General features: G+C 38.1%; 1 protein-coding gene across 1 annotated transcript; it reads right to left on the bottom strand.

Moving 5' to 3' along the window:
* Window positions 1-1,690: 1,690 nt before the first annotated feature.
* LOC148850201 (pumilio homolog 12-like) lies at window positions 1,691-11,127 on the bottom strand. The gene is made up of 5 exons (XM_088943027.1): window positions 8,216-11,127; window positions 7,924-8,086; window positions 3,819-3,982; window positions 3,448-3,706; window positions 1,691-2,269 (listed from the first exon to the last, which is right to left on the bottom strand). The coding sequence occupies exons 1-5, from the start codon at window positions 9,211-9,213 to the stop codon at window positions 2,159-2,161; spliced, it is 1,695 nt and encodes a 564-aa protein (XP_088799153.1). The 5' UTR covers window positions 9,214-11,127; the 3' UTR covers window positions 1,691-2,158.
* Between the last annotated feature and the right edge of the window lie 1,629 nt (window positions 11,128-12,756).

Here is a 12,756-nt window from a genome sequence, read left to right on the forward strand (position 1 = left end):
GAACACATAGAGATGGAGATTTCTCAATCAAAAATTGAAGGAAAAGTTCCAAATGCTACAGTTGAGATTTTGAATGTAAAAGTTCATAGTGATGAGCAAGGGGAAGATTCACCACAAGATGGAAGGCAGTGTTTCAAACATACATTGCTTTCAAGATCCATTTATAGCTATGTGTGTGACATCTACTATATAGTCAGTGTGTGTTGTAGTAGTTATGGGAATTACTACTCCTTTAGTCATTGAGGTACATCAACTTTTCATCCTCGAATTCTTCAAAACTCAAGGACGAGTTTTTTAGAACTAGGGGAAAAACTGCAGGAGCTGAAGAATCAAATTTGGAATTCTCTTCCTTCTGAATCTAGTAAAGATTTATTTAGAGCTCTCTTGCAAGTTTTCTGTATGGAGTGATTCCTACAAACCCTACCACCCTAGAGTAGTTATAGCCCTACTACATCAAGCTATCTGGAGACATGTAAGATGGGGGTTGGATACTTCTCCTCAAAAGTATATTTTACCAATTAAGTCAAGAATTTACTCCCACATCACAAGCATAAAACACTGAGGAAAAAAAAAAAGCAACTTAGGAAGGAAAGAAAGATAGAATATCCCATCCTTCAAAAAAGAAAGCTAGAAAGAGTACCATTCCCTCCCACAGAATCTGCAACAGAGTAATACCATTATTCTCTTAAGAATAAAGTCAATTAACTTGTCAATTGACTTTTATGGTGAAAATTCTTGCAATCTCAAGGGGTGGCAGTGGAGGTTCTTGTTTCTTTTGGATTGAGTGGGATAAGGTTGGGTGAAGGTCTTCCTCTCTCTCAAGTGACTGCTGGACTTTCTTTTTTTTTTTTTTTTTTTGAGAAAAACTGGACATTATCACAACCTGATTTGCTCTTTTAAAGGCTTGTCACTCACTAATGAACCAAGGCCTCGTAAGTAGGTAGAGGGTGGCTATGACATAATTCCTAGCTCAAGATTAGAACTATATGCTATAACAAGTTATTGTGCACCTTTTCAGGAGACAAAGGGAAGGAAGGTCTACCCTTCGTAGGCATAAAACATGGATTTACTCCTATAACCATGAGAAGTATAAAGAAATAGTCTATTCAAATTGGAATTGACAATCTATCCACTGCATGGTCAAAATAGAAATAAATTTTGCTGGTAAAAAATAGAAATTATTTTCAATTGGCCACTAGTTTCATTTTGTTTCCATCCACCTATCTATGCTTTCATTTTATATCCACTATGGACATCTCATTTTTATACAAATACAAAACAGTTAAAGGCAACCAATAGCACATATTGCACATGATAAAGGTGAAACAGGAGTCCCAAATAACAAGGAAAATGCCTATTATTGAGTTGAAGTGGGTCAATTAAACAAGTCTGGCTTAGGACCTCAAATATCAATAATCTTTAGTATAAGTATCATCCACAAAGGACTGCAATATCACCCAAGAGATACCCAATAGGCACATCAATTGATCTTAGTCTTACAGAGTTATCCATAAAGGGCTCCCATATGACTAGTTGAGCACAAAAAGATATATAGTGTGCAGCCACATACTAAGAACTGTAAATATCACTTCTCATATGACTAAAAAAATGAAGGCATAGAGTCACAGCTTGTTTTAAACATGAAAACCTTAACAGAAGATGGGAAAGCACCACTACTCCAAATTGTTGAACATGGTAAATAAATTCATACAAAAGAAGATGGGAAAGCCCTCAAGAATTTTGTCCCTTAAAATATTTAAGGAATAATCCAACTCTACTCTTACTGTATAACAAGTAAAAAACAACACCGGAAAGATCTGGGAATTGTACAGTTTAAATGATATTTCATTATTGCCTCACATCCCCCACAAATGGCCAGTATCAATACTTGAACAATAACACCTCCACCCACCCCCTTTTCCCAGTCTCCAAAATCTACTCCACCCCATATACAGCAATTAGAAATGATAACTAACTACAAAATAAATAAATAAATATTATCACCCTCAAGAGTGACATATGTGGGAATTATCCATTCAACCTACAAATAATAAAAATGTCCTGAAGTAGGGGAAAATTAACACAGGCCTGACCTTACAGGCTCTGAAATTTGTTTCTAATGCTACCTCCGTACATTGTACATTCTTCAAAATGCCGCTTACTTGTTTGCATTGATCCATTGTACTATCCGTTTCCCATAAGGGTTGCTGCGCATAGAAGGAAAGTGCATTTGAAGCAAACTACCAACAAGTGCATTGCGGATGGGTCCCTGTTCTTGCAACAAAGAAGACATGGATCACAACTCTAAAATCAGCAAAAGCAAAGTTCTGCACAAATGGCATGCATAAAGATGGATGAATTACTTATTAAGGCCCTGTTACATGATTAACTAGTTTAGTTATTTAAAAATTAAAATAACATTGTTATACTACTTAATGACCTTATTTTGTCATATGCATTGCTAGTTGTTTTAAAAGGCAACAAGTATAAGAAAAAGTAGAGGAGTTCTTTTAGATATTTTCCCAAGCAGTGGGGTGGTGGTATGTAGTTGCCACAAACAAGGGAACCACATTGAATAGTCAAGGTCATACTCTTTCTTTGAAAAACAAAGATTATTCTTATCTCAACCTATCCAGCCTTCCATTTTATGTTTGCAAAAGAAAGTCTAAACTATATTTTTATATCGTTTATTCATTGCATATTTGAAGCCCATATTTAACTGATATCTATGATTTTTTTATTGGAAATTGATATCTATGATTTCACCAATATCTTAAATCTAGGGAATATCTTTTTGTGCTCAACTAGTCAATTATTAGGTGTCAGATCTAATCACTTCATTGCCTAGGGGGGTCAAAACTAGTCATTGCCTTACTGTATTGGTAACACTACATATCATTATCTGGGACCATATGACACTCACATGAAAGAGGATCAGCAAAGACAAAAGAATGAAACCTATTTCTTAAAGCAGTCTAGAAACATATGCATGGACATATGGTGATGGTTCTTTGATGTTGAAATCATGGCTGTGATGGGTGTAGAAAAGGCAAAGGAATTGAATATTAGGAGGCTGATTATTGAAGGTGATTAAAAGCTGGTGGTGGGCTGGCTGCAAAAGGAGGAAGTTGGTTGGTCAAGCTATGTTAAGGAGAGAAGAAGATTCAAGTGGGCGACATAAGGCATGGAAGTTACTACTGAGCTACAGTGGGAGAAAAGAAGTGTTAATTCTTTGGTTGATGTTTTAGCAAAGCAAGGGGTGGGAAGAGATCAACTTTTCTGGTCTTTGTTGTAATCTGTGTACATTATGAGGAGAGAGGTAAGAAAGTTTCTCTCTCCCCTTGTTGTTCTCTTGTATCTTTCTAATTCTTTTAATCTAATGAAATGGTGCACTTATTGATAAAAAAAAAATGCATGGTTATAACGGGATAGTACGGATCATCTGACCTTGGCTACTGACAAAGCAGACTGGATAACGTAGTTTGCATACTCGTGCAAGGGAAGCATAAAAAAGTCACAGCTACTGAGCAACTCCCTGATAATCCGTGTAGATTGCTCTACTTCTGAGTACTTTAAACACTTCTCCACCACATGGCTGCTAAACTTCTGCAAAGAGAGGGATACAAAATTCCCTTCAAGCTGCCTCAATATATCCTCTGTAAGATGTGGTATATGCAGATCCAGAATATACTGCACTACATAGTTGCTAAACCAAAGAAAATAATAACATAAATGTCTCAAGTTAGATGGTAGCTTTGGGAATTATATCATCAAAAACAAATAGAAAGTAGAATATGGATAAAGGTTAAATAACAAACCCAAAAGGATCTTGTGATAGTAGTAATGCATTTTCAGTAATTTCAGAAATAAGGCGCTCTCTAGGCTCTCCTTGGGCATGTTCCACACATTGCTGCAATACACAACACCCACTTCGATCTGTTGCAATCTCAACACAGTGATCAGCTACTGCATTCAATAGATACTGCCAAAAACAAAATAACTAACAACCATTGAGTAAAAGTTATAACTTGAGCTAATCCAAGTATGATATACAACTAGTAAATTACCACTAAGTTACAATTGATTGAGAGTCCAATTGTAAGAACAACAATCCATACCTATCTATACTAGACAGCTATAAACCTACAATAAAGGAACACTTCAATGCATAACATATTCAACCTTGTGTTGGTCGAAATATCTTAGATCGTTAAGTGGAAAGTAGAAAACAGACATTCTGGTTTGAAGTATATACCCAAAACAGTAGAAAATTATATAGACATGAAGTTAGAGAGGAACCTCTAGTCTACAAATTGAATTGAAATGAATAAAATAAAATTCCCCCTTTCTGTCCATAAAAGGATTTTCATATCCAGATCCCGGTGATGCATATGTTCCAGTATCAAAGGTGAAAGGTTTTATGGCTTGATGGGCCTCCATCTTTGAACTGGCACTTTATCCTACAAAGATCTTGCAATGAAAAAAACAAAAAGAAAAAGAAAAAATGGCATTATGATTTATTAGAGTGTAAAGGGTGTTTTTGGAGTTGTAGATTCATTGGAAGGATTAGAGATTTGGTTAGTGACCAGGATAAAAACCGTTGAGAGTAAATGTGGAGACATTCAGCAAAGGAATGAAAAGGGAGGTCTTTGAATTGTTGGCCAGTGGCTTAATTCCAAATTTCCTCCATTTATGCATTCATAGATTCCATTCTATTTTTGGTTTGGAGAAGTTTTCTTCATTTTGTGGTAATGGAGGTGTACTTGTAACAATAAGGCTCTCTCCCCCAATAACCTTTCAAGCTATGCCAGGTGAGCTTTCCTAGGTTTGCCTAGATAAGCTCTTCGGTTACTTAAGTTGTTTGTTGCAGTCTTCTGGGGAGTCAGACCTTATTGTCTGTCTAGTTTTTGGGTTGGTTCATCATCATTTAAGTGATGTCCCAACCATATGGGGTCAGCTACATGAATCCTATTTTCCATTCCATTCTGTTCAGTGTCATATCCATCATTAAACTGTGGACACAAATCATTTCTTATTACTTCCATCCGAGTCCTTTTTGGTTTGCCCCTAGCTCTTCTAGCTCCTTCAACTTGTGACAGATCACTAACTAAAAGCTGTTGTAGATGGACATCTAGGTTCCTTTGCATGACTCCATTTCTAACCCTGTCCTGTCTGGTTTTATTACACATCCATCTAAGCATTCACATTTTTGCCACATTCATTTTTTTGGACATGTTGTTTCTTAATTACCCAACACTCTGCTCCATACAACATAAGTAGCCTTACAACAATTTTATAGAATTTTCCTTTTATCCAAAGTGGTATTCACCTATCACATAAGACTCCACATGTACCCCTCCATTTTGGCCATCTTGTTCTAATTCTATGAGCAACATCCCCTTTGTCGTTAACTATTGAACCAAGGTAACAGAAGAGGTCACATTGAGTTATCTCTTGGTCTCCAATCATAAGTGTACCCTGATTTGCACTCCTATTATTATTAAATTTACATTTCATATATTCTATTATAGTCTTGCTTATTTAAAACCTCTTGTTTCTAATGCAGTTGTCCATAACCCTAATTTTGCATTTAACCCTTCACTAGCTTCATCAATTAAAAGCATGTCATCATCAAACATCAGGCACCATGGGACATTGTATAGGGTGCCCACCGGCAAGGTGGAGCTCTATTTTCCAATGCTCTTTGCTCCACTCTTCATTTTATCCCCTTGTCAGGAGTCAACTGCCACCACCTTCCTATTGCAAAGACTTTTCTTGGGTTAATATTCTTTCTATGAAGAAAATACTAGAACAAATGAGTAGCATCTTGCAGGATGGACAATGGTGGACTCTCACTAATGGATCTCATGAGGTAAGGGTCATTTACAGAGTTCTTGATAAATGATAACAGAGACTTCATAAGAGAGGACGAAATTGTTTGGGCTGTATCCATGTAGGTTGGTATGATAATATCCAATAAATGGGAATCCAAGATAAACTGATTCACTATAAGGTGCATAAAAGAGGCAAGCATACTTTCAGTTAGTGGCTGCTTGTTGAGTCTAGTTGCATCTCTTCTTTAAATCTTCCTCTATCAACTGAATACGGAAGGAGTCATTAATCCACACCCAGGGCACTCAAGAAAAATTCTTCACTAGGTCAAGAGCCGTGCCTGTTGAGTCTAGTTGCATCTTTTCTTTAAACTGTCCTGTATCAACTGAATTCGGAAGGAGTCATTAATCCGCTCAGGATATTCAACAATATCTTCAAGATAGGGATATCTTCTTTCTTTGGTTATTTACTTGACTCCCACCCTCAATGCTCAAGTTGTTAGCGTGAGATGCATGTATACTATAATTTGTGCATAGAAAAAAAATACTATAATGTGTACAACTTATAATCATAAGAAACTTTCCTCCCAGTCCCAACTAAATGCCTAGATAGAGTCTGAAAGTATGCTTTCTATAGCATGTCCAGTTTCTCATGAACTAGGACTGAGACTTGAAGGCATAAAACGGATGCTGCAACTTAAGATGTACTTGAGCAAGGATTATGAGGGCTTGAAAAGAAAGGGAATCCATCTACCACGGGGTAAATTCCTACCTCACTCCTTAACATGCCCTTCAGTATTTAAACAATGAACTTAAACCACAGAAATCTCAGGTTATATTGGTACATATCAACTCATGGGGATCTTGAGGGTTTAACGATATTTGCATCCTCATTCTGGCTTTATATATAACAAATATGATATGAAAGAATGATAATATCAATTGCCACAAATGGAAATAGCCAATAGCCAAAAACGGCTGCTTCCTCATACAAGAAAAACTCTACACATGCCACCATAAATTATTTATCATTTTAACTTGAAGCTCACTGAATGTTGTGAAAAAAGGACAACAAAGCTTACTTTTTTGGCTTAAAAGTGTTAAGGCTCTCTAATAAGACAAATAAGTTATACTTCTAGGTAATATAAATAACAATGATGAACAAACTAGAAATAAATATTAATCCAGACAAGACTAATTTCACTGAGATGGTTAGACTTGAAGCAAAATAACAAGAAATATAAGGATTATAATGTGGTACTTAGAATATTAGTGTTGATTCAAAAATCCAAGAAAAAGCATTTAGTAAAACACAATGGAAGTAACTGGTAAGGATGATCAAGCTAAAATCAAATGGCTGTAACCTGGGACACCCTAGATAACTGATTTCAAACATGATGGGGATGCAAATTTCAGTACTCCAAGATAAAGTTTCTCTTGTCAAATAAATGCTAAAACCTGTAATTGATAGAGATTCTAAGGTAGCCTCCCCTCCACCGTAAGTAAAATTTGGGGTTAAAAAAATACAGATTTTACTTTGTACTTTAGGCTCAGTTTGGAAAGAGTACAACTACAAATATATACAGTACAAATACATACAAAATTACACAAAATCCAAGGTTTTACACTCTACATATTTGTATTTGTACCCCTTCCAAACTGAGCCTTGGGCTCCATTTGGGAAGAGTGCAAATACAAATGTGTAATGCAAGGTTCATGAAAATGACAACATTTGTATTTGCACTGAACATATTTGTATTTATACACTTCCCAAACAGAGCCTTAATAGAAAACCAGAGTGGAAGTAATTTATCTTAGCAATAGAAGTGCAGAACGGGAACTTTTTGAGTAGTATAATTGTTCTAGTGAGTAGTGTATAATAACTTCACGCCAGAAACAAGAATTTAATAGAAACATGATGACGATGGTGACCATTGAACAGATACTATCCTCAGCAAAAGAGAATTTCTAAAATGTAACTTCATAGCATCAATAATGCAACATAATAAAGAATAAAGTGCAGGGCAAACCAGCCTACTATGTAATTGAATAAAAGTCATGCGTATCTTTGGGGGATTCAATGGAACATTACTCTATTGTCTTCGTTGGAGAAACTCTTCAAGCAATGCAGAATCACATGATGACCATTCATGTTATTTGTCAAGGTGACCGCGCCAGGCCTCAGAGCCAACATGATGCAGGAAATCTGCTGCGGTGTAGTGAGATGCTCCAACAATTTCTGAACAGCACGAGTCCTGCCACAAGAGTAAAAATTTGTAGTTATTCACATTGAAAGCTGACGGAAGCCCCCATTGTCAAGAGTCAAGACCCTGAATCTATTTGTTCACATTTCTCTCAAACAATAACAGAGTAACCAATGGTACCCATGAGGATTAAGGCATATGGCTACAAGTTCGAATTTCTCTTTCGTAACAACGTGAAGAATTTCTGTTCTCTGATTTTCATTGCATACTTCTATAAGCTTCTGAACAAGGTAATTCCCAAAAGGGTCCACCATTAACTGGCTCACATGGTCCTTCACCTCCGAGAAGATCATCTCTATCTCCTCTTCGCTTCCCTCCTCGAATTTCTTCTGCAAGAAACGACACCCATTTTGATCCTTGGCCACCTCCATTATCCGGCCCCTTAATTCTTCCAAAGACGAGTACTCATGATGAAGATGGCGACTACATGACAGGGCCCTCACCATATTCGAATTCTCCGGCTCTAACGCCGGACCATCTATCTTCTCTGTTCTGCAATGCGCGCCAGAGTCTAAGTGGAACCCGTTTGCATAAGAAGAGGGCCTCCGCTTCGTGGATTCTCGTGTAGATGGTGTCCTCCGCTGAAAGCAGGATTGATTCCTAGAATGGCGATTACAACAAGATCCCCCATATCCATTCTGAGATGCCACTAAGCCTAATCCTTCTCTACGGTTCAAGAACTTCATACGTGGTGGATTGTTGCAGAAAACGGTTGGGGAGAAACAATCCAAAGTGTCGGGAAGAGTAGGATTACGGTCATGGTTCCGCATAAACGCAGCGATCTGGCCTAAGACGGCGTCTTGTAGCCTTAATTGCTGCAACTCAATCGCGGCTTGTTGCATCTGATGAAAAGAGAAAGACGGTAAGCCTTCGTTTGTAGAAGTTCGATTGCTAACGGATTGATTTCCTAGCATCGGTGCACCGTCGTAAGCGGGGGGTGCCAATGGAAGGAACGAAGACTGGAGAGAAGGGTTTCCGGAGAGATTTAGACGGACAAATGCCGATTCGAGAGACGACGGTTGGGGGAGGGGTTCAAGTAAAGCATCTCGAATGGATAATGAGTTGTTGAGATACTGATGAAGGAGACGATCATAGTTTTCCGGCGAAGTTTGAGACATGGCGATCGAAATTTCGCCCAACTAAGTAGACTTCTCCTTCAGAAAAAATCTATAGGAAAGAAAAGGGTTTACAGAGGTTTTGGAGTGTTTGGTTGTCTCTCTCTCTCTAAAATCTTTCCTTATTTCATTCTCTCCGGAAAGATTTAAGGAAGAAGAGAGTTTGCATGCTCTCTCCTCTTCTCTTTCTCTTCTCGTGCATGAGATATTTGTGTGCTACATGATGCATCCTATTTTTTTATTATTAATATATGGGAAATCTGTGAAAGTGGGGTCCATGAGGCTTTAGCCTTTGGATTGGTGTGATATCGGACTTTTTGTGAAATACGACATATAATACGGATCTCTCATCTCTCTTTTTTTTTTTTTTTTTTAAGAGACATATACGGATCTCATTCTCACGAGACGCGTATAGCGTATATCGTATGTTCACTGTTCACCGAACTAGCAAAGAAATCAAATGATCCACGTATTTTCAGCCTTCGATACGGAATATCACCGCATTTGACACGTGGTGGGCAGTGGGCAGTAAATGAGCCATGTCATTACTAACAGTTCCACGGAGAGTGGTGTAGCCTGTAGGACGAGTTCATGCTCATGCAGTCCGGAGTCCGGACTCTTTGACTCTGGACCTGGAGTCCGGACCCTTCGGTCCGGGTGAAACTGAAAGCTACCATTGGATAGTGGATACTAGATATAGCAGGGTTTGAATCTGCCACCCACCGACTTGCGCCCCAAAAACATTCCACACCATTAAAAACGCCGCGTGTCCTCCCACACGCAAGCGCCTCAACCTCGTGCGGAGCTAATGGGACGGCCGTTAGCTCCCATTTCAGTGATTTCGCCCAAAAAAGTGAATTTCACTCCGATCGACCTGCCCTCTGAAACTCAGACCGCCCCATCTCCTCCTTCGCCGGATCTTGCCAAGAAATCCGACGCCACGATCATTCCTGCAGATACACCAGAACTCTCCATCCCTCTCATCTCAGATATTCTCAGATATGTTTTTTTTTTAGTTTTTTAACTTTTTTGCAATAGAAAAAACGCGAAAGGGAAGAATCGCCGATAGGTATTCTCGAATCTGTTCTCTCTTCCTCCTGCAATACTCCACTCTAAATTCACTGATTTGAGTTTAACCATGGAATGTCTCCAGCTGGGCTGATACGCAGTGCAAAGATAAGAGCAAAATCCATGGTTATTTGAAGAATGAATATGGCGTTAATTAAAACCATAAAAATTGTGTGATGGAAATCAAGCAGTTGGTTTGTCGAACTAAAAGTCTCATAATCAAGACAAAGAGCTTTCTGGGGATGACATAAAAAGACATTGTTGTCGTTGTTGCAAGTCTTTGAGTTCTAACCAGACTGCGTTTTTTTATTGCAAAAAAGAAGGTTTAAAAAACTGAGAAAAACATATTCAAGAATATGTGAGATGAGAGGGACGGGGAGTATATACCCCCGGTGTATCTACCGGAATGATCGTCGGCGTTGGATTTATTGACAAGATCCGGCGGGGGAGGAGAAGCCGTGGTCTGGGTTTTCAAGGGCAGGTCGATAGGAGTGAGAGACTGACAGAGAGATTGAGACTGACTTTTTTGGGTGAAATGGGAGCTAACCGCCGTTTCATTAGCTCCGCACGAGACTCAGATGCATGCGTGTAGGAAGACACGCGGCAACTTCTAATGGTGTGAGACGATTTTGGGGCGCAAGTCGATAGGGGGCAGATTCGAACCCGATATAGGTGGGTCCCATCGAAAGTTGTTTAGCCCAAGAAACGGCTAGGAATAGGAGACTAGGAACGGTGTCTATTCGTTCACAAAATCACTGAAGATTCATTCTCCAACCTGATTTTGTTTCTGAGATCGTTCAACATTGGATAGATGTTTTCTCTCGTTAAATCCAGGAAGAGCTGCTAGTCTTTCAGCTATTGAAGAGCAAAAAAAAAAAATGTGTTTTTGAAAACATTTTGCCTGACCCCAATCCGTCTAACAGGTCCGGGAGGGAGACGAGGATGATTGGTTTTGCAGCAAAAATGGCCAGGTTCTTTGCAAACTCCTCATAATGGAGAGCAGAACTTGTTTGGCAGGCCTCGCCAAAAGAATGTTCTATGTAGATGGCAGCTTTAAAAGGAGTGCAGTTAGCCAAACAGCTCTTTTCTGGTCCTTCTTATGTTGGAAATTGATAACCTTTCCATGATCCAAACGCTAAAGACCCGGGATGTCTCCGCAACTAAAAAAGCTTACATATTGGCCCTTTGTGAGGAATATGGCTTTTCTTTTCTTTTCTTTTCTTTTTTCCTTTGTTAAAGAGAGAAAAAAATATTCACATATGCAATGCTTATATGGCTCGCAAATTGGGTGAATCCAAATTCTTTTAGTTATGTATATCCTACACCTCAGTTCAACGAAGCTTGAGCTTCAATGCCAAAAAGAAAAAATTCTCTAACATGTGATTTTTCATTTTTGAACCAATTTAAGATCATCTTCATTCTCAAATTAAAAAGTCAAAATATTGCTTGGGAGTTGGGGTTAAAGAATTAACATTTGTTGTTTAGTTAATTGAGCAACTACTTCACTCAATGATCTATATGGGTCCATCATCCTTAACTTACGCCAACGTGTGTGAAACACATTTGAGAAAAAACGAAAAGTTTTTTTTTTTTTTGCTCATTTACTCAGACACCCCATTATGTTGCAATCACATTACCAAATGCATCTTCCTTTATAAACTATTTGTATTTTGGTGAGAAATGGTTTCTTATTCCAAAAGTGCCCGTGGAAAGTCTCACATCACTCTTTTAGGAAACAAAAGCCTCCCCCACATTTTATTCAAAAATAAATAAAATATGGGGTAATGGGAAAAATAAAAACCATATAATAAAACAAAAATAGAGGAACATAAATAAAAATAAAGGTAAATATGCAACAATTAAAAAAATGTCTATTCTTTTAGTTTTTTTTTTTTTGTTTGTTTGTTTTTCCAAACGATATTTCAGTTATTCTTTTCTTTTAATTAAACAAATGTTGCCGTCAAACTCTCGTTTTACACATTTGTCTAACGGTCACCCAAGAGAGAAATAACACATTACAACAGCAAAAGGAAAGAAATTAATCCTCCACAAGCTCAATTGGAACAATTTTTGTTTCTTTAGCTACCTTTTTTCAACATCTTCACCTTCTTAATAGGCCCAATGCCAAACAGACCCTGAAAACATTTTTGAAACTAGGATTGTTTGATTGAATTTGAACTGTCTAACAGCATTACGTTTCCCTTCCAAATACCTCTTTGTGTTTTGACCATAATTCAGTTCTCCTTAAAAACCGATCCAACTCCGACGCTCCGTTTCCTCTACAAACCACTCCATCAGTCAAAGCGCGTAAGGTAAGGTCCCTCTCACATACTAGTAGTTGCACGTGGGACTTGATGGTTGGAGGGATAATGGAAGGGTAAGCTACTCTACAGTCCAAACGATACATCTCATACAGCAATCGGTAATGATGCAAAACAAATAACGAACTTTTGAACGAGGCCAAATGCCTCTGAAACC

Source organism: Nelumbo lutea, chromosome 5 (genome assembly GCF_056320005.1).
Source record: "Nelumbo lutea isolate HS-2025 chromosome 5, American lotus-T2T, whole genome shotgun sequence".
NCBI lineage: Eukaryota > Viridiplantae > Streptophyta > Magnoliopsida > Proteales > Nelumbonaceae > Nelumbo > Nelumbo lutea.

Coding starts and splice junctions, on each gene's coding strand:
- LOC148850201 (XM_088943027.1), bottom strand. CDS start 9,213: ATGTCTCAAACTTCGCCGGAAAACTATGATCGTCTCCTTCATCAGTAT. Junction 8,087..8,215: donor ATATGCCTTAATCCTCATGG/GTACCATTGGTT, acceptor CTCTTGTGGCAG/GACTCGTGCTGTTCAGAAAT. Junction 3,983..7,923: donor TCTCCAACGAAGACAATAGA/GTAATGTTCCAT, acceptor TGTTTTTGGCAG/TATCTATTGAATGCAGTAGC.